The following is a 22,672-nucleotide window of genomic DNA, read 5'->3' as shown; positions in this document are numbered from 1 at the left end:
AAGCCTCCCTCATGATTCGGCAGTGAGATAAATGAACTCGGAGCACACAGACCTCATCCTATATGAGGCTAAGGTGTAGTTCTGTGTTTGCTAGGTGGTGCAGCTAATTACTAGGCATTCCTTTCCTATGCTTCCTCTTGGTCGCAGGGAGAGAGGATTCCTATTGCTTTAAAAACTTGTCCCTGTAGGATACTGACATAGGTATGCATCCATAACGAAAGGTAGGCAGATATCAAAGCTCTTGGAAGACTAGGTTTCAAGGCTAGCTAGCACCTGACAGATAAGTAGAGTTGTGGATTCCAGTTTCCAAAAGGTGTTGTTTACTAACTGAATGGCAGGGTCTAATTTGGAAGGTGTGACTGTGTCACAGAGATGAAGCACACCTGCTAAAACTGTTCCCTGCTACACAGATTTTGAAGAACAGGGACTTCTTTCATGTCACAAATTGGGAGCAATGCCAGGGAAAATCTGTTCTTTTGCAGCAGTTCACCTCAAGCATGTATCTGTGGTTAACGTTATGCTATGCATGTGTCGAACACTTTCCCAAAGACATCATCGAATCTGCAAGAAACAGTGAGGGGAAGGGACTTGACCATGAATGGTGATGTCAATAGATTCTTTGCTAAAAAAAAAAATGCTAACGCCTCCGTCAAAGGTCTTTGATCCAGTGAGCGTTGACATAGATAGTTACAATCACTTTGCAATTGCTTTGTTGAAAAAAACGGTAAAGAAAATAAAAACCACTGTTGGTACTTTCAACAGGTTTTGCTTTTGTAAGTCAGTGTAAAATTCACTGCACATTTTTAACATGCATGAGAAGAATGGCAGAGAAGGGATTGCTGAGAAGGAATTAAAACACACAATGTGGTACCTTCTGCTTGTCTTTCCACAAAATGTTAAAATAGTCTTCCACAACTTGGTTAATTTGTTTTGTAAATGGCTTGTTAGGTATCATTTGATCTTTGTCTGGTTTAATTATCAAAGATCAGCATGGCAGTCTATATATGCTATTGAGCTACAATAATTATATTCAGCCCCTAAAATGAGCATTTATTTGTTTAGGAGCAAGCTTGTACATAATGCACCATAAACTTTAAACCTTTCTCATCCTTAATTGTTTCAGTTTTGGTACATACAATTAAAGTGTGTGGGAGAGGGAGTTTGTTTTGCACTGCTTAAAAGAAAATAAAGATAAATGCCACTGAATGCAATTTTTGAAGCTGTGTTATTTAAACAAATATTTTGTAGTTAATTATACAGTATACTACATATATAGGAGCTACAGCATGGTTTCCTGGAACTTGAGTTATTTATAACTATAGTGGGTTTCTCAAAATAATCAAGTGAGGTTCCTATCTTCAGGCTCAGATACGTTTATTTGAAATCATGTTTGCTAAAAAGTCAGATGTCTTTATTATTTCTCTCTCTCCCTTTGCCGCACTCAGCTATGACTACTGCAGCAGTCCTATGCACATTTACGTGGGAGTAAGTTGTGCTGAAATCAGTGGGGCTTCAGATTTTACATTCATGGTAAGAAAAAATACCCAATATGGTACTCTGCAGATAAAAGCACCCCTAGTTGGTAGTGACATGTATCAAGCTGTATGGAACAAAATAAACAGGCTGTAATCAGCAAAATTTTGAGGGTGTACAAAACTAAATCACCCTCTCCAAAAAAAAAAAAAAAAAAATTGGGGAGAGGGTGATATTTGGACCCCACGCCCAATGTTGTCACTAAGTCTGCACCTTCACACTGCCACATATTACTTCTAGAGCTGGGCGATACATCGATATATCGTCCAAAACCGGTTTGAAGTCCATATCGTAATACCGGTTTCATAATTTTTGACCGGGCAATATATTGCAAATCATGGTGTGTTTGTGTAATGTGTGCTATGAAAAAATCATATTGCGGGGAAAACTGTGAAGCCAGCCAATGCCTCTGCAGAGCTCCATTCTTACTTCCTCGTGATATATCAGTATATTGTGATGTGTGCTGTAGATTTGGGTTTGTGTAATATGTCTGTTTGTGCACAAAGTTGCAGATAAACTCATGAGTTCTTGAGTATATGGATCTTTGTCCCATTGTAAAGCTGGGTGTTTTATTTTTTATTTTAGTTTTTGATACTTCGTTTTTATTGTTTGTTTGTTTAACTTGCATTCTGCGTTCCTCCCAAAGGTGCCCAGTGTACATATTTGCAATAAAAAGTGATGTAACTAAAAAAACAAAAACAAAAAACATATGGATACATTTAAAAAAACTTAAAAGCATATAAAAGCATTTAAAAACAATAAACGGGGGAAAATGTTGAACAAAATTTTAAAGCGGCAGATTGTTGTGTCTGGATAGGCCAGCTGAAAGAGAAAGGTTTCCAGCAAGCATCTTAAATGGTGAAGCGAGGTTGCCTGCCTAACATCAATAAGCAGGGAGTTCCAGAGTAAAGGCATTTCTGTGGATATTGTGTGGTGGGCTGTCCAGGCGACGAGAGCCCCCCCCCAAGCCTCACTGATGTGGTCCAAAGAAAAGCAGAGCAATGCATTTTGCTGGAAGGAGGCGTACAAGGTGCTATCCAACCACCTTAGGGACTCTAATCCGGATTTGTGTAGGGTTCACTCCTCAGCTTTTTCTTTTCCCAGAGAAAGAATGGATCAGAGATTTGCTTCCTAGATGGGCTACCTTCTGGGTAGACTAGCCCCCATCTGCTCCTCACTACAGCATGTCCATAAAACTGCCTTCTTGACCATTGGACCCACTATTGGTCTCATCTGCTCAATCAGTTGACGTCTGTCTTCATGAGCGGGGGAAGTTCCTAACTCACCAAGGGTTCCTAACTCACCAAGGTCCTAACTCACCAAGGGTTGAGACCCATCAGCTACCCTCACCTGGTTCAGCCGGCCAGTTGGAGCCATTCCCGACGTGTGGCCACTGTGTCATGCTGACAGCTTCTAGGAGCCACAGATGAGAGCTGAGTGGAGGATGAGGACTAAAGGTGGACAAACTACACCATGGCGTGTCCCCCACCAGAGGTACTACCCTCCCCTAACATCCCATACCCCCCAACCCCCCTGAATATCTCTCTCTCTCTCTCTCTCTCTCTCTCTATATATATATATAGTTTCTCAGGATGTCATAGACAAAGATGCTCTTCCCATGCCGTGAACAAGAGTTTTTACAGTAAACCTTCAAGGTGAATTTCATGGTTAGGGGTCTTGTCCCCTCGCAAAGAATCCAGGCCCAAAGTGCAATAAGACATGGGAGAGTTTATTTACTCTTAAAAACTGAGCTGCACTGTTACAGTTTTATCTGCCCCAAAAACATCTTTATCCCACCTTTCTGCTAAGAGTGGCTTCCAAGAAGATTTACAGATTCAATTTTAAAGCCATCAAATGGCAAAAACTAATTAAAAGTTCCAGATCTCCATATCTTTCCAAACCTCCAAACCTTGATGTAATTATCCTTAAAGAGATTACTATTCCTATTTGTTAATCAGATACCCAGGTATTTTGTTTTGTTCACTATTGCTAGACCTGATGTTTCCTGTAAATAATCTCTTTCCTGTGTTGATATGTTTTTTGCTAGCATGTTGGTCTTACTTTTATTTAATTTGAATCCTGCGACCTTTCCAAATTCTGATATTCTTTCTAAAAAATTTGGCACACTTTCCACCGGATCTTCAGTTGTTATTATCAAGTCATCTGCGAAGGCCTTTATCTTATGCGATTTCCCCCGAACAGTTGTACACTTTATTTCTTTGTCTTTTCTAATTGCGATCATTAAGAATTCCAAAACCATTATAAACAGTAGGGGCGAAAGAGGACAACCTTGTCTGGTCCCTTTATTTATTCTGAATTCCTATGTCATCTCGTTGTTGATAATTAACTTAGCTCTTTGTTCTTTGTATATTGCCTCTATGCCCCTGCTGAAATTTTCTCCAAATCCTATCCTCTTCAGTGATCTTTTCATAAACTTCCAAGAGACACCATCATAAGCCTTCTCTGTGTCGATTAGCATTAAGATAGCATTTTTATCCGATCTTATTTCTAAATACTCCAAAATATCAATAATATTCCTTGTATTGTTGTGCATGTGTCTACCCGGTAGCATTCATCATGCGAAAGGCTGGGCTGGATGAATCCCAAGCCGGAATTAAGATTGCCGGAAGAAATATCAACAACCTCAGATATGCAGATGACACAACCTTGATGGCAGAAAGTGAAGAGGAATTAAAGAACCTTTTAATGAGGGTGAAAGAGGAGAGCGCAAAATATGGTCTGAAGCTCAACATCAAAAAAACGAAGATCATGGCCACTGGGCCCATCACCTCCTGGCAAATAGATGGGGAAGAAATGGAGGCAGTGAGAGATTTTACTTTCTTGGGCTCCATGATCAGTGCAGATGCTGACAGCAGTCACGAAATTAAAAGACGCCTGCTCCTTGGGAGAAAGGCGATGGCAAACCTAGACAACATCTTAAAAAGCAGAGACATCACCTTGCCAACAAAGGTCCGTATAGTAAAAGCCATGGTTTTCCCAGTAGTGATGTATGGAAGTGAGAGCTGGACCATAAAGAAGGCTGATCGCCGAAGAATTGATGCTTTTGAATTATGGTGCTGGAGGAGACTCTTGAGAGTCCCATGGACTGCAAGAAGATCAAACCTATCCATTCTGAAGGAAATCAGCCCTGAGTGCTCACTGGAAGGACAGATTGTGAAGCTGAGGCTCCAATACTTTGGCCACCTCATGAGAAGAGAAGACTCCCTGGAAAAGACCCTGATGTTGGGAAAGATGGAGGGCACAAGGAGAAGGGGACGACAGAGAATGAGATGGTTGGATGGTGTTCTTGAAGCTACTAGCATGAATTTGATCAAACTGCGGGAGGCAGTGGAGGACAGAAGTGCCTGGCGTGCTCTGGTCCATGGGGTCACGAAGAGTCGGACACAACTAAACGACTAAACAACAACAACAACCCGGTAGAAAGCATGATTGATCTCTGTTTATTACTTCATTTAGTACTTTTTTTAACCTATCAGCCAAAATGCTCGCAAATATTTTATAATCATTGTTTAATAGAGATATAGGTCTGTAGTTTTTTACTGATGTTCTATCCGTTCCTTGTTTTGGGTATCAGCATGATATACACTTCTTCCCAGGACTTTGGTATTTTCCCTTCTTTCAATATACCATTTAGTATAATTTTCATTGGTTCTGGTAGCACATCTTCTAATTTAATTAAAATTATCATTACTAGGTAGAATATCTGTGGTTAAAATGAGCATCCTGCCCAGGATGATATTCTTATTTCAAATGATACCAATAATTGGTGGGGTAGGATGCTTTAAACAGCAGGGGGGAAATCTAACCAAATTTATTTGGCAATATAAAACATCAAAAATTAAATATAAATTATTAAAAGATAGTAAAAACACAGGTTTGTCATTACCTGACTTAAATTTATACTATGATGCAGCGTGATTCATGTGGTTGAGAGAATGGCAAACATTAGAAAATGGTGACCTATTGGATTTGGAGGGTTTGATAATCGTTTTGGAAGGCACACTTACTTAGGGTATGAGAAAGTGAAGGTGCACAGAGGTTTCCTTAATCAGGTCATAAGAAAATCATTATACAAAACTTGGGAGAAATACAAAGAACTTTTAGAACCCAAAGTACTCTGGTGGCTGTCACCCATAGAATCGTTAATGATTAAAACATTCAGATAACACAATGGGAAAAACTTCGGAGGGGAAACTGGAAGTTCACAGCATGTGAAGCTATAAAAGAAAATATGATAAAGATGTTCTTTAGGTGATATTTGACACCTACAAAAATCTGTAAAATGTATAAAACTAAATCCAACTTATGCTGGAGGTGCAACCGATCAGAAGGCACGCTTATACACATGAGGTGGCAATGTAAAAAAGTTAAGGGCTTCTGGGACTTTGTTTTTGAAGAAATGAAGAAAATCTTTAGATATAATTTTGGGGGGGAAACAGAAGACATCTTGCTGGGAATAACTGATACAGATATACCCAGAGAAGACAAGACTCTATTCTTGTATGCTGTGGCGGCAGCTAGTATCCTGATCACAAAAAAATGGGAAAAAAGAAACAATTCCATCTAAACAAGAATGGCAAGATAAATTATTCAGTTACATTGAACTAGCCAGGCTGACAGACACAATCAGGGGCCACAGCAAACAAAAACTTCAGAAAGACTGGGGAAAATATAGTGATTATCTGAAGAAGCAATGCCTGCATATTACTTCTTGGACTTGTTTTAATTAACTTCTGTATGCGGGTGGCGCTGTGGGTTAAACCACAGAGCCTAGAACTTGCCGATCAGAAGGTCAGCAGTTCGAATCCCCGCGACGGGGTGAGCTCCCATTGCTCGGTCCCTGCTCCTGCCAACCTAGCAGTTCAAAAGCACGTCAAAGTGCAAGTAGATAAATAGGTACCGCTCCGGCAGGAAGGTGAACGGCATTTCCGTGCGCTGCTCTGGTTTGCCAGAAGCGGCTTAGTCATGCTGGCCACATGACCCGGAAGCTGTACGCTGGCTCCCTCGGCCAATAAAGTGAGGTGAGCATCGCAGCCCCAGAGTTGGCCACGACTGGACCTAATGGTCAGGGGTCCCTTTACCTTTAAACTGATGTACGGTTAGAATAAAGGCAATCAAAATGGAAAGTAAGTTAAAAAAGATTACTATGGTTGATATTAGACCCGCGTAGAGGACGAAGGAAGTCAACAAAAAAAATGGAGTCAAATTTAGGTTAATACATGTCTTTATTTTTTGAGATACATTCTTTTTTCTTATTTGTTCTTTTCTCTATTTTTATTTATTATTTGTATTTTGTTTGTAATATATTGTATGTCTCTGTGTTGTTTTCTGTATGTTTGGCAGCATATAAATAAACTATATATACAAAACCCCCCACTAATTAAACGTTAACGTGAATACAAGAAATAAAAAGGCATTTTAAAAGACCGCCGTGAAACAAAATGAATTATGCGCTAAGTATTGTTAAAAGCACAGGCCAAATAGGACAGACTTTACCTGGCACCTAAAAATAGTACAGTGTTACCAGGCAAACTCACAGTTTGGGTACTACCAGTCCCTGTGTCCAGTAGCCACTCATTAATTCTCTGATGGTGGGAATATACAGGGAATTCTGGCAGACCTTTAATTGGCTGACAGGCTCCTAGGATAGCAATCGTTCCTTTAGCATGGTACAAACCACTTAAACCTTTGCAGTATGGTAAATGTGGGGTTTTTTTGCCACTTCTGCAGGATATTGCAATATAGATGTGAGAATACAAACAGTGCTAACATTTCAAACACCACCATGACAGTAATAATATTTTTTCTTAATACTTAGGTGCTAAAGTAATTACTTTGTTCCTGTTCTCTTATGCGCATTGCTTTCATGGGGGAGAGCTAGGTAGGCAGTATAGAGTATATTGATTCTGCTGGGTCTTGTGTCCAGAGCAGGTCTTCTAACACCTACCTGTCAAAACCATATTATAACAAACCCTGGTTCTGTGTTTGTGATTTCCAAGCATTCATTTCAATTCTAGTGCCAAGCTCCTAGGATACCAACCCTATCATTGACATATAGCCTGCTGCAGAGATGGGGAACCTGTGCCCCCTCCCCAAGATGATGTTGGCCTCCAACTCCCATCATCCCTGACATTGGAGCAGTGTATCCATCACAAAGTGCAAAGAGTAAGTATGCACTAAGGGCTGCTTCTGTTAGCTATAAGCCTACTGCCGCCATTGGTGAAAGCAGTGGGGAGTGCAGCCATTTTGAGCTGGGGAAACACCACATGTTCTATCCTACCCATTCCTCTTGTAGACCATTCATAAGGTATCCTTTCTTGCAGGATGAAAGCTTGGGCATCTGCAGCAGAACGAACAAACAACATGGAGAGTGCTCCAGTGTGTACAGGATGTGTGAGTATTATCGTAATGACTACTTTGTCCTCCCCCAGCAAACGAGTCTGCAAATGCAGACATCAGTGGAAGTCAGAGCTAGTCTGCAGGTGTCTCCCTTTCTTGAGACCTCACTCATGGGCCCCTAATGAACCCCTGGTCATTTGGTTACAGCTGTTACCCATTATGCATTATCATGTACATGTTTCTCACATCTCTCCACAGGCAACCAGGCAAGCATCCAACACAAGCAGAGGAAAGGATGTTCCTCGCTTCTAGTCCAGTGCCCAGTGGAAGGCCAGTTGCTCCTCTTGGAGGTTGCTCTGGTACCTTTCTAGAGTGCATGGTACACAGTAATTTAGCAAATGCAGTCTGGACCTGAGATGATGATGGAATGAGCTGTTTGCTGTGCAACTGTCGCAGGTACAGGAACCCTGCTGCCCTAACTCTCCATGTTGTGATACAGTTTAATAAAAAAACCATGACTGTTTCATCTGCGTCTTGTCTTCTCATTTATTTTATTTATTTAGAGTGTTTATATACCACTTGATCAAAAAGAGAATCTCCAAGAAGCGTACAAACAAAATCATAGAGAAGACGTGAGTAAAATCCACAAATGAATTGGAAACAAATACACACACACAAATCATTATTAAAGATGAGGGCAGCTCTGCAAGCCATTGTGGCCAAACCACACCCACCTGGCCTGCACCTGACGTCATATATGACATCAAGTGTGTGGCAGGTAAAGTCACACCTGGGACAAATGGGGTTTGCAGGGACTGCTGGTCGGTCGGTTGGCTGCCCCTATGGAAACTTTGAAGACACTGAAGCCCTGACTATCAGCTGATTGTCAGGTTTTCAAAGCTCAGCAAAGAGCTTTCTGCAGGCACCAATGAATGGTTGGTCGTTGGTGCTTGAAGAGGTCGCTGCACGGCCAAAGCCAAGCCAATCATCTGGGTCTGTCTGCACTAGTGCAGTCAAGGCGGCCTGGAGGAAGCAGCCTGGAATCAAAGTGCTTCTTCCAGTGCTTTATAAGGATGTCAGGTGGTTCAGGTCCTACCCTCCAGAGCAGGAGAAAACAAGCTTGTTTCCACTCCATTAGATATTTGAAGATGGCAGTCGTATCTCCTCTCAGTCTCCTCTTTCCTAGACGCAGATAACTAAGTCATGCTTCTCAATAGGTTTGCTGAAATGCAATGGTTTTCATCAGGCATATAAAACAATATGGTGTGGGTACCTGCCTCGGGGCAATAAGATCCAGAGCACAGTAGCTGCCCCACTAAAGGAATGACTCATCAGGAGTTAGCTGGCAAATGGGGTCCCTAACCCATTCTGATTGTTACCTCCGCCATCTTCAGGATGGTACACAATGGGAGGAGGGCTCAATGAACTGAGGGTTGTGACTTGCCTACAGTACAGTGGCTGGTCCAGCAGCAAGGAATGCAGGGGTGGTTCTTCCATCTCACTGCCCTCCTGACCGTTCTCCATCCCCAGCGGTTATGGTGTATTGTCAGCCGGTTGCATGAGGTGGGCGGAGAGGAAATGGATAACAAGCTCTTGTGGGGAAAGGGCTGGTATCTGCTGGTCTTCAACCAATGTGGAATGTGTGGCTGGATTGGATGACGTGTACCTTGGGGCCCAATTAAGGCAGACAGCTGTGTGAGGTCCCAGATGTGTATGTGTGTCCCCCACCAGCTCTTTCTTCCCGTGTTCTGTGGCCAAGTCAGCGCCCTGCCTACTGAGTCTGTGCTGTTCCACTGATCTACAGCTCTCCGTGGACCTCCTTGAGCAGGCTTTGTGGTCAGGGGCATAATAGTCAAGGGAGACTATCAAGCCCCCCCCCCCCCAAAATCATGAGCTCTTCTTTCTGTGGCTGTGTGGTTAAAAATGATTAACTGAGGGGAATGGGAGTTGTGGTTTCTACTCTTGCTGACTCACCCCCTTTCTATCTGTAATTATTGTTGCTCACCAGGCACTGTCTCCACAGAAGGGCTTTAGTTTGTGGTTGCCTGTCCATTTCTTTGGTGTGAGATTCAAGTTCACCCTTCTCATTTTTCCGTTCATTAGGTCTTGGAGCTACTTCCTGCTTATGCACTTACTCTTGTAGCTTCTTCCTTGTGGCCCTTTCCCCTCTCGGTGGCAAATGCATAAATACCAACATAGGCGTTGTGCATGCAGTTTTATTTGCATGGCTTGCTTGGAATGTTTACCTATGCAGGAGGAGTTTCTCTAGAGGGCTTCTTGCCCATGTTTTCTTCATACAGATTTCATTATAGCTGCAGAACTGAGCTATGGAACTGCTGGACTTTTTCTGGACCAGATTGACCGTTTTCCCTTCAACCATGTCTAATTCATTGGCAGAAGAGTTGCTGTTTTGGTACCTGTGTCTTGCGTATATCTGAGAATTTGAACCCCTGCCTAGAGCAGCCATAGTTCGATCTGAAAACTCTGAATATTTAGGTTACAAAACTATAAAAATAAAGAAAAATTAAGTTTGCAAAACGATACATACCATGTGGTTAGGGTAGATCAACGTGTCAGTGTCCACTTAGCCCCAGTGTAAATATGACATACTGTATCAGCAAAAGTCAGAAATTGAAAGATAACTATAGCACATAAACGAAAATCGATTTCAGATTTGAAATCAGCATTGAAAGAACATATAAGAACAGTTGAAAGATGCCATGCAACAGAAAATGGATAAAATTTTGTTCCCCAGTATATTGTCTATACATTTTTTTGCATACCTCCAACTGTACATGTCATTTTCAATGCTATATAAGTCACTTAACATTTATTGTACTACTTTGGCTATGTGTTTAATAAAATACTGAATTCTTGCATTGTGAAAAACAAAGATTATGGTGAAAAGTGAAAAACATGTATTGCAAAAAAACTAGAACAAAAACAACTTCAGATATGAAATCAGCACGGCAAAATTAGGTTAGAACAACTGCAGATGTCAATGCAACAAAAAAATTGTTTCCCAGTGTTATTGCATCAGGTGTGGACTGCGGCCCTTTCTAACCATTAAATTACTAAGAATTTGCAACTGTGCTGGAAGAGGTGCTTAGGGTTCACCCAGTGGCAGAGCTTCATGCTCTGGCACCAGGGGGCAGAGAGCAGGTGGCAGCGGGGCTGGTGCATGTCCCGGGGGTGTGGCACGCCACCCGCAGGGGTGTGGCACAGGTCCTGGGGGCGTGGTGCCCAGCGCGGGCGAGGGGGCAGCTGCGATGTCACCCCACCAGGATCGCACTGCCCCCAGCAGTGCGCTACCCCTGCACTCCTCTTCCTCCCCCGGTGGGTTTACCCTCACAGCGTGGTTTTGTCTTGCATATGAGTGGAATTGTGCAGACTAAGTGATGTTGTCATACTGTTTATGCTGCCACTGCATGTTAATTGGTGGTTTTCATGAGAGCCAGTGTGGTGTAGTGGTTAAGAGCAGTGGACTTGTAATCTGGTGAACCGGGTTCGATTCCCCACTCCTCCACATGCAGCTGCTGGGTGACCTTGGGCCAGTCACACTTCTCTGAAGTCTCTCACCCTCACTCACCTCACAGAGTGTTTGTTGTGGGGAAGAAAGGGAAAGGAGATTGTTAGCTGCTTTGAGACTCCTTTGGGTAGTGATAAAGCGGGATATCAAATCCAAACTCCTCCTCTTCTTCATGCCATGTGGAGGCAACTTAACTGGTGGATGGTGGAATGGTTACAGGGGTGCCCAAACTTTTTTTCAAAGAGGGTCAGATTTGATGAAGTGAACGTACATGAGGGCCAACCAAAGTTGAGCTTTTTTTACAATTTCACCCCAAAGGTATTGAGGTTGCTTTTTTTACAATTTTGCCCCAGGACATATACTGCCACGGGAGCCAGATTAAATCGACCGGCAGGCTGGATTAGGCCCCCAAAATGGACTTTGGACATGCCTGGGTTACAGTCTCTGCATGGTGCATGGGAGTAGCCATCTCTGTTGCTGTATTGCCTCTTTTCCCAACACTGTTCTTGTGCTTTTATCATTGCTGCTTGGGAATGCATAGGAATGCAGCTTGCTACACTAGTGTAAGTTATAGCAAAGTGGCTAGGACAAAATGGAGAAGTCCTGGCTTCCAGGCATCCTTCAGAGTGGGAGAACGCCCTAGTGACTCTCTGCAATGAATTCCTATGCCCTTGTTACAGAAGCAACCAAATGATGGGATAACTGGATAATTGAAAATTGCTTTAATTCTGGATAGTGCCTCTTAGAGGGCTATAGAAACATTGTTCTCCCAGGAGCTATGGGATAGGTAAGAACATAAGGAAATTTGATTCTGAGCTATTGCCATACAGGGCTGAACATGGAGAGCTGAACTCCGAGATAAGCAAATTGTTCTATTCCCAGACACACTGTAGTGGCGTACTTTAAATGCAGAAATACATACACAGTATTTAAGCCCTGCAAATAAAACATCTCTGACAAATGCATGATTAGCTAAGCCAAGAGATGAGGAAAAGGCTTTGTACAGACTATTCTCTTGAGTAAATAATCTGAATTTTATGGGTTTTGTAGGTTTGAGGCATAACTTTAATGTTATTTAAATGTAAGGATTTCTTGAGTGTGGTCAGCTATAATAGCGTATTGATTTTTGAAGATGCAGCGAGTAATTGCAGACACTTGGAAGCTTATTCTCCTTTTGATGCACTCTTGTAACTTCCATCAGTGTAGCAGTCATGCATGCATGCATTTGAAAAGAACAGGCTCCTTTGTGGTCGAGCCATTTTTTCGCTATAGATACATATTTGCAGAAACCGAGGCGTAAATCCAAGTTAAAATGGAGCCTTGGATTTTCTATCAGTTGATACTGCATGCAAATTCTAAATAACTCACAATGTTAATCACCCACAAAAACCACAAATAAAAAGAGAAACTACATATTTTCAATAAAGTAATTCCCCTTCATATCGTATGCTCCCTGATGGAGGTGGGGAATAGGCTATAATTAATAGAATCAGAGTATGTGGTAATCCCTTTTTGATGGTCGCATCCAAGCACTGTTGCCATGCAGTCAATAACGATTAATTTCATTGGGACTTGGCTTGGAATTCTGGTGTAAGATCCTCTACCTTGAATGGAGAGTCTCTGTTAACAATTGGGCAATGGTACGTTTCTTTGCTTTCATTTTTTCGTGTAGCTATTGAGCTTGGAGGTTGCTACTTGAAATTTTGACACACTTGGACCCTGCCTTGGGCTGGTCCTAAACACCATCTTTTTCTATCACATAGAAGGTTAAGAATTTTGCTTGCCATTTTGTCACAAGCCATTTCTCCCCTCTTAAGTTACAGCAGCATGCAATAAGGCTTAAGTCCTGCACCTTTGCGGAAGTAGTAGTCCTGCTCTATTCTGCCTTGGTCAGATCACACCTGGAGTACTGTGTCCAGTTGTGGACACCACAGTTTAAGAAGGATTTTGACAAGCTGGGACTTGTGCAGAGGAGGATGACCAAGATAATCAAAGGTCTGGGAACCAAGCCTTATGAGGAATGGTTGAGGGAGTGGAATACGTTTGGCCTGGAGAAGAAGAGACTGAGAGGAGATATGATAGCCATCTTTAAATATCTAACAGGCTGTCACATGGAAGATAGAGAAAGCTTGTTTTTTTCCTGCTCTGGAGGGTAGAACGTGAACCAGTGGTTTCAAGTTACAAGAAAGGAGATTCCGACTAAATATCAGGAAGAACTTTCTGACAGTAAGAGCTGTTCGACAATGGAATGGACTCCCTTGGGAGACTGTAGACTCTCCTTCATTGGAGGTTTTTGAGCAAAAGTTGGATGGCCATCTGTCATGGATGCTTTAGGTGAGATTCCTGCATTACAAGGGGACGAACAAATGGTCCTTTCCAACCATATGATTCTATGATTCCATAACTGATGACCAACATAGATCAAAGAAGTCGCATGGAGGAAGAGAACCATCCAGATGTAGTTGGACTTCAATCTCCCATCAGCTCCAGTGGTCAGGGATTATGGGAATTCTAGTCTAGCAATGGAAGTGAGAGCTGGACCATAAAGAAGGCTGACGCCGAAGAATTGATGCTTTTGAATTATGGTGCTGGAGGAGACTCTTGAGAGTCCCATGGACTGCAAGAAGATCAAATGTATCTATTCTTAAGGAAATCAGTCCTGAGTGCTCACTGGAAGGACAGATCATGAAGCTGAGGTTCCAAGACTTTGGCCACCTCCTGAGAAGAGAAGACTCCCTGGAAAAGACCCTGATGTTGGGAAAGATTGAGGGCACAAGGATAAGGGGACAGCAGAGGATGAGATGGTTGGACAGTGTTGTCGAAGCTACCAGCATGAGTTTGACCAAACTGCAGGAGGCAGTGGAAGACTGGAGTGCCTGGCGTGCTCTGCTCCATGGGGTCACGAAAAGTCGGACACGACTAAACGACTAAACAACAAGTCTAGCAACATTTGGAGAGCTACAATTTATGCACCCATGAGCTAATATCAGGGGTGGCCCGGGATGTTCTGCCACTGTAGGCACAAACCCCAGTTAACTCCTCCTGGAAGATCTGGGCCCCCTCCCTGACCGCACTGTCAAGACCCACGCTTCTGCCGGCCCCACTTCTGCAACTTTGCCTGTGGCTACACCCGCACTGTCGCCTTGATGCATTGGCAAGGGTGAGGGCAAGGCCACTGTGGCAGCAGTGGCAAGTGCAAAGCTAGTAATGGTGCAGTGGTGGTGGAGAGGGTCAGGTCTGCCGCCTGAGGCAAATTGCTTTGCCTTGCCTCAAGGAAGCACAGAAGGAATTCCAAGTGGCTGTCTCGTTGAACGGTACTGCCAATGCGAACTGGACATAAGTCACATCTTACTACTTACATATAGAATTGTACACGTATGGCATGGCACCAACAGCTGTCTTGAGGTTTTACTGGGAACTTCAGTATCTAAATGAATCTGTGGGTTGGGTTCAGCTAACCCACTGGCTTAGTTGGAGCCAGCTCAATGACTCCCACTAGCACAACAGGGCTTCCCCTCCTGCCCCCCTGTGCGTCCCCCAAATCCGCTCTGGAGGATCAGGAAAACCCGCAGAGCAGTGCACATGTTGGAGACGGGGAGATTGTTACATCAAGCAAGCAGAAACGCTTTCACCTGACAGAACAATCATAATAGCGTGACCTTGAATTCCTCCCATTGTGTTAACAATAATTGCTACTCTCACTCAGTAATTTCAGTATAGCCATTTCAAATATCAAAGAATTTATGTTTTAACATCCTAAAACTATAGTGAACTCATTTTTTGACTACCTAGTCTGATGTGGTGAGAGGAGTACCATCTATGTACAAAAGGGGAGGTATCAGCAGACGTGTGGAAGCTTCAAAGTTTGCAGAAGTCGCTGTCTCCTACCCACAAAAAAGCATTTAGAAAAATTCCATAAGGATGGGGGAAACCCTAATCAGCTGGTGAGTGTGGCTACAGAATGATACGGATCTGTTGAGAAGGGTTTGGGGATGAAAACCAGAAGGCACAGGGAAGCCTGAACAGGAGAACTAACTCAGTGCAACATTTTTGGGACACGCACGCCTAACTAGTTCTTTCTGATAGAAAACTTGGGTAATGGCAAAAAAATAATGAATATGCATTATGTAAGGTTTAAGGAATATAATTGTAGACACAATACTTTTATGTTAAGATGGAATAAATTTCTGGCTTGTCTGGAATACCTTTGAGTGTTAATTATGTATTTCCGGTGTTTTGAGGGAGCTTATCTGTATTATGTTTTCTCTGTCTGTTGTTGTTACCGTTGTCGATATGGAATGGAAGTTTGAGTACTGAATAAATAAAGATTTTTAAAAAGGGGGGGGGGTAATAGTAGCAAACACAGATACAGAGAGCCAAGGGGATTATAGCCAAAACATAGCAATGAGAAAAAGGAGTACGAATATCAGCATGATCAAGGAGAAATCAAGGTTTGCAGAACCAAAAAATAAAAAAGCAAGGTGTAATGTACTGAAGTTCTCACCCTGGGCCAGCAGGGGGATACTGTAGATAGTTCAGGCCCACATATGCAAATAAGGGATCGAAAGTGACGTTCAGTGATTGGATAGTTACAGAAAGTTGTTACAATTATGTTGTTCTGGAGCTCTATATCAGCAGGCTGGCTGAACCCTTCAGTTCAGTTCAGTTCTGTTCTGTCCTGTGAATAAACAAGAGCTGTTTGAAGAATCTCTGTGTCGTCTGATATGTTCACCCACAACTTAACACAACCCATTGAGGCCTGAGATTGTTCCAATACCTATGGAATATAGAGTGGCAAACTGAAAGCAGATTGGGAGGAGGAGAGGAGTGGAACATACTTTATTGGATGGGATGGATGGAACCCTGAACAGAGGTTCTCCTTAGTGCCATGCCACTAGACCACAAGAGGAGGCTGGGCCTTTAATCTTTGCACAAGCTGCAGCTGTGGGTTTGCTTTTCTCGCCAATAAGGATAGAAACACGGAATTGCAGGGATGAACTCTGCTGAGGTAACTCGTTGTTCCTTCATACTCTAAAAAGATCAAGCCTTCATGAGTTGATTGCTTCACGATGGAATGGAACATCCTCTCAAGAATGAAGCGTGTCTTCAGTTTAAAATTGGTGTTGTTGGTGTTGAGGAGTCTTAAGCTATTAGAAACTTGGTCCGGCGTGGTTTCAGATTGGACGGGGGACCGTGTGTTGAGATTCCTGCATTGCAGGAATTTGGAATAGATTTCCCTTGGGGTTCCTTCCAACCCTACGATTCTATGATTCTGTGAAATGGTTTCTGATTTGGGACAGACTTCTTCTGTTCCAGACTCTTCACAATTTTTTAAATTTGGCCATTTGATTTTGCTTCATTCTTGCATGGGGGCTGGCGCAAGGTTTCTTTGTTTAGTGGTTGTTTTACGGTTCTTTAAGAGCAAGGGGTTAGTGTCAAGAACGCCACTTATTCAGCCTGCCTTGGGTAACGTGGGTTTAGTTTGGCAGCTGGTAGCAGATAGACACATTTGGAACTAGAATGGGAAAACCAAAAAGGGGCAGAGCAGCAGGGAAATTGTAGGAAAGGAGGTATTGGGCAAGAAAAATGTGGTCTGCAGGAAAGGTGTGGCAGTTGGCCAAGATTCCACCGCACGACACAAATTGTGTTACTTTGGCTTTCTCAAACTCAGATAACTTTACTACAAGCAAATTCTAAGCTCCCAGGGGGGGAGCCTGCAGAGGTTCTTTTTGTAAAACCCCTATTTATGGAGAAGAGAGACACCTGATTACAAAAAAAGTATTGCTAAACTGCTGGTTATGGGGTTGTTTTTTTAACCTGGGAGGGAGGAATGGAAAACTAAAGTCCACTAAAACTCCAGGGGCTACTTCATTATTTCAAGACTAACTAGTGCTTCCCAGAATTTTTTAATATTACAAGCTGATGGCTCAAGTTTATTCATTTGGCTCCGATCATTGTAAGATCCCACTTCTCCAGAGCGGAGTTTTTTCCCTGCCTCTTAAGCATGGGGGTGTTGCAGATTTTCGAATTGTGAGTATTTGGCGGAAGTGAAGTTTGTAATATGTCTGTACAGTATTACTGAGGGGAGAAAGGAGGCGTAAGAGCTCAGTCTAAATGGCCTGAGAACTACAATCCTAAATACTCATGGAACTGTTAAGTTGTACAAGCAGCTTTTACCACACTGGCGCTAGTTTTCCACTGTGCAAAAATGTCAACAAGTGGTGTTGGCAATGTGTTGGGACTGATATTCCGCACGTAATTCAATTTCAATTAACGAGCACCCTCAAATTAGTCAGAGGCACTAGCTTTTGCCAAGATAACATGAAAGTAAGTTTTAATTTTCCAAGCCAAGCCATTTTGAAATTACAACAAGCCAAAGGAAATTAGGAATATATCCAAGAACAGTAGAACACCTCATGGGGGGGGGCAGGGAGGAGGACTCATTTATCTTCAGAATGCCCAATCTAGTATGTCTCAGATTCGATAAGTGAACAAACCCTCAAACTCTATTATAGGAAAAGGTGATGCCTGTAAGTTGGCATTATGTGACGTTTGCTCTGCTGAAAATATGTATATGTTGGGCTTTTAATTACGTTTCTTCCCCCACCCCACCCCACCAGAAATCATTTATGAATTTTCTACTACAGAGGATTTTTAAATAATTTATTTTTTATTTGTTTGGATAATTTTATTTACTTATTTTAGGAGTTTCTATCCTATCCTTCAGATATATTTTTATTGGATGGCTTATTTAATACTACTACTATTAATAATAATAATAATAATAATAATAATAATAATAATAATAATATGCAGAGGGGGGAAATAGACATATAAAAAACTAAAGCAGCAGTGACAACATTGTGACAACATGAGAGATAAAGGTCCAACTTGAAGTCTGGGTGGACGGGTAGGATGACTCTCCCAGTAGGTACCAAGTGAGTTTACCTGGAAAGTTTATCATGAGTTTATCATGACATCATAAGAAGGTCTGATGGTTTATTGCCACTCACCATCACTGTGACAGCGGAGGAAACCTGAAGAAAGTCTTGCAGCAATAATCTTGGGAATGTTAGCAGATGGACTTGCCTTTTCAGACTCTCTATATTCCAGGACACACTCTGCATGTGAACTTGTCTTCCACATAACTGTGAGTTCTTGGGATTGGTCTAGAACATACATTCGGTTTATAATAAGATTCGGGGCAGCTCAGTAGTGCCTTGCCAGTGCTCTGTATTCCGCAGATAAAGTGCTTTAGATGTAGCCATCACGTCATAATTGAAGGTAAAAAGGTAAAGGACCCCTGGACAGTTAAGTCCAGTCAAAGGTAACTATGGGGTGCGGTGCTCATCTCACTTTTCAGGCCAAGGGAGCTGGTGTTTGTCCACAGGCATCTTTCTGGGTCATCTGGCTAGCATGGCTAAATCACTTCTGGTGCAATGGAACACGGTGACGAGTGCCAGAGCACACGGAAACGCTGTTTACCTTTCTGCCGCAGTGGTACCTATTTATCTACTCGCGCTGGTATGCTTTCAAACTGCTAGCTTGGCAGGAGCTGGGACAAAGGAATGGGAGCTCACCCCGCCAGGCGGATTCAAACTGCGGACCTTACGATTGGCAAGCTCAATAGGCTCTGCAGTTTAGACCACAGCACCACCTGTGCCCCCTCTGTAATTGAAGACAGTGGGACAGCTGCCTTTCAAGGAAACCATTGTGATCTCATTGAGGAATCCTTGATAAGCTTCCACAGAACCCATTTCTGTACCACTTTGAAAGCTACTGGAGTAAAGTAGGAGGGGACTGTTCAAAATGCAACAGACTAAAGATGTTGCAAATGTTGGAAAGGGGATATCGAAAACACAGCTATATTCTTACAATATATGGTACGAAGCAGCTCTAAGTAGGTAGTATTTCTGGAGTTAAGAGACTGAGACTGCAATTCTATATTCACTTATCTGGCATGAACTCAATGAAGCTTACTTCTGAATAGACATGCATAGGATTACGTTGCCAGAATTAAAAAGGAGAAGAAGACGATTATGCTTTGCCTTCAGAAAAAGTGGGAAACGGCCTACTTCCTTCATCAACTTTCTGAGCTACAAACAAGGTAGACAGGTAAATAATTTCTCAAAATAGAGAAATGTGGGGAGATTCCACTTCCTGTATCATGCCAGGTAGTTAAAATGCACGTTCTCTGCAATAACTACCCTTTGGAGCTAGGCCAATGTTAATAATCTGGGGCTTCTGTCAGCTGTTCTGGTCCTATCTAATTCCTGTCACTTGCTTTTGATAAGCCAAAACTCCATTTATCCCTGTTCACCATGCTGACTAGCAATGATGAGAGTTGGGAGTCCGCAGTTGGTGGGCACCAAGCTAGTTACCCCCTGCAGTATTCGTTATAAAAACAAAAGTAATTAAAGAGGTTTTTCCTAACAGCAACAAGTATTTGATGTAATTTATTATTATTATTATTATTATTATTATTATTATTATTATTATTATTAGTAATACCCCGCCCATCTAACTGAGTTGCCCCAGCCACTCTGGGCGGCTTCCAAGACATATAAAAACGTAATAAAATATCAAACATTAAAAACTTCCTAATACAGTGCTGCCTTCAGATGTCTTCTAAAAGTTGTGTCGTTGATTATCTCCTTGACATATGATGGGAGAGCGCTCCACAGGGAAGGCGCCACTGCCGAGTAGGTCCTCTTGCCTAGTTATAATAATAATTATTTATTATTTATACCCTGCCCATCTGGCTGGGTTTCCCCAGCCATTCTGGGTGACTCCCAACAGAATATTAAAAGCACAATAAAACGTCAAAACATTAAAAACTTCCCTAAACAGGGCTACCTTCAGATGTCTTCAAAAAGTCAGACAGTTGTTTATTTCCTTGACAGCTGATGGGAGGGCGTTCCACATGGCAGGAGTCACTACCGAGAAGGCCCTCTGCTTGGTTCCCCGCAACCTCACTTCTTGCAGTGAGGGAACCGCCAGAAGGCCCTCGGAGCTGGACATCCGTATCTGGGCTGAACAATGGGCGTGGAGACACTCCTTTAGGTATACAGAGCCGAGGCTGTTTTAGGGCTTTAAAGGTCAGCACCAACACTTTGAATTGTGCTCTGAAATGTAATAAATTTAGCACTACTGCTCCTGGGATAGATCATACACGACGCCTCTTTAGTACACTCCCCTTGGTGCTCCACAATTGCACATTTGTCACCTACGCTGGCTGTTCCTTCAAAGCAGACATTGACACTCGATTTCTGATTCTTGTCTGCCAAACAGAGCTTGTAATCATGTCTTCCTCCACCCCCTTCTCTTTGAAATGCAATACTTTTCTAATCAAAAGACTTGTTCACTTTTCTTTTCTTTTTTAATCTCTCTGGCTGAGAGACAAGAGGAAGAAAATAATACAGCGAGTGTAAAGTAAGTGAGACATTTGAAATACCTTCAAAACACGCAAACAAATAACACTTCATGACTGATTGGTTTAAAGACCTTGACAACTGCTGTGACTCCCCCCCCCCACATCCTTAAAAAAAAAAAAAAGAAATAAAAAGATAATGCAATTTGAAGCCAGAGCTTAAGAAAGTGCATTAACGCTATTTGGATGGCATAATTTAGCCCTGGAGTGCATGAAGTAGAAATTAAAAGAGAGTGTACTTTTGAGCATGTGAAGTGTTTCAGACACAGGTCTTCCTAGCCCTACTTGGAAATGCTGAGGAAATGCGACCTTATGAATTAAAAGCGGGTGCACTACTACTGTGAACACCTTTTTCTGTTATTTGCAGGAGCTTGAATTTCAGCAGTTCTCACTTGGGTAGTGATGGGAAAACTCCTCTGAGTCTGTTCCAGAATTAATGTGGGGTTGGGGATGACTAAGATAGTGCTACTCTCTTGGCCGTGGTCCAGCGGTCCACCCATCCCATCAGATGTCTATATGCAGGGAGAAGGCTCAAACTGTGGTCAGAGGAGTTCAGAGTCATTCACACCATTATGCCCTGAATGATACCATTTCGTGTTTGAAGGGGTCTAGAGGCCTAGTGGAAAGCCTATTTTAGGATGTACTAAGTGGTCTGAATGCCTCTAAAACAAAAACAAGTGTGAGATCATGGTGGCCATTTTGGGTGCTGCAATCTTGCACGGCGGGCTCTCGCTTTTTGGGGGCCATGATCTCGTGTGGCACCCCAAAACACACCTCCCAAAAAAGCGCTTTTTCAGGATGAGGGTGAGGCCTGGGTCACATGATGTGGCAGGGAGTGCGTCCCTGTTTTGGGTCTGAAAAGTTTGGATGGTGTGAAGAAAACCAGATACCAAAATGAGCCCCAAATACCCTCAAGCGAACTGCCTGGGTGTTAAAATTGTCAGATGATGCCGTTTGCAGTACAGTCATACCTCGGAAGTCAAATGGAATCCGTTCTGGAAGTCCGTTCGACTTCCAAAACGTTTGGAAACCAAGGCGCGGCTTCCGATTGGCTGCAGGGAGCTCCTTCCCCTGCAGCCAATCGGAAGCAGCAAAACACGCGTCGGCCATTCGGGTTCCAAAGTGTGTTTGCAAACTAGAACACTCACTTCTGGGTTTGCGGCATTCAGGAGCCGAAACGTTTGTCTCGTAAGGCATTCGACTTCTGAGGTATTACTGTACTACCATTCTACGTGATCCTAAAGGTTGTGGTAGTTCATGAGAGGGCCTTCTCTGTGGTTGTGACCTTTCCTGCAAGGTGTATTTTACCCCACCATTGTATGCTTTTTGGCAAGTGGTAAAAACAAACATGTACTCAGGCCTTTGGATATCTATCCTTCTGTATTACTCTTCTGGACTTGTGCTTTGTTAACACTGTTATTGATTAGTTTTGTGGGTTTATTTTATGTATTTAATGATAATTTGTATATAATTTTTGTAACCCACCATGGGATTATTTAGGGAATTGGGGGCACTATATATACAAATAATAAATCAGCAATAAAACAGTTTGCAGAGCTCCAATTCGTGAAAAAAACAACACTTATATTAGGTAGAAGTAAGCACTGCTTGTTTGCCTCAAGTTGTATGTTAGGGATAACAAATAATAACATATCATGCCTAAAAGAACTGGGGGGCAGGATAAGAACTGCAACATGATCAGTGTCTCCCCTTTCTGTAAAAGCTGGGATATTTCATCATCCTCTAAGTGCTTTGATCCACACCAAGCCTAGCAAACAAAAGGTTGTTTTTTTTGGTGCATGTAAGTGTGCAATTTGCTC

At 42.6% G+C, this 22,672-nt stretch overlaps 1 protein-coding gene across 11 annotated transcripts in view; it reads left to right on the top strand.

The window, feature by feature from the left end:
• ST6GAL2 (ST6 beta-galactoside alpha-2,6-sialyltransferase 2) overlaps positions 1–22,672 on the top strand; it is an 84,549-nt gene that overhangs the window by 7,039 nt on the left and 54,838 nt on the right. For 2 of the 11 annotated variants that reach the window (XM_082218679.1, XM_082218664.1), the window contains exon 1: positions 18,399–18,572. The exons of 6 other annotated variants lie outside the window; for them this stretch is intronic. Coding sequence is in view for 1 of the 5 variants with exons in the window: in XM_082218676.1 (XP_082074802.1) it covers positions 19,248–19,305 (58 nt within the window). In the remaining 4 variants the exon portion in view is untranslated. Of the gene's footprint in view, positions 1–18,398; positions 18,573–19,183; positions 19,306–19,412; positions 19,538–22,672 lie in introns of those variants that run through there. 3 more of the 11 variants (XM_082218673.1, XM_082218677.1, XM_082218676.1) reach the window with 3 other exon arrangements.

The sequence above is a fragment of the Podarcis vaucheri genome (assembly GCF_965113315.1).
Source record: "Podarcis vaucheri genome assembly, chromosome: 4".
Lineage (NCBI taxonomy): Eukaryota > Metazoa > Chordata > Lepidosauria > Squamata > Lacertidae > Podarcis > Podarcis vaucheri.
The sequence above is the reverse complement of the archived record's forward strand: the minus strand, read 5'-3'. Positions and strand labels throughout refer to the sequence as shown.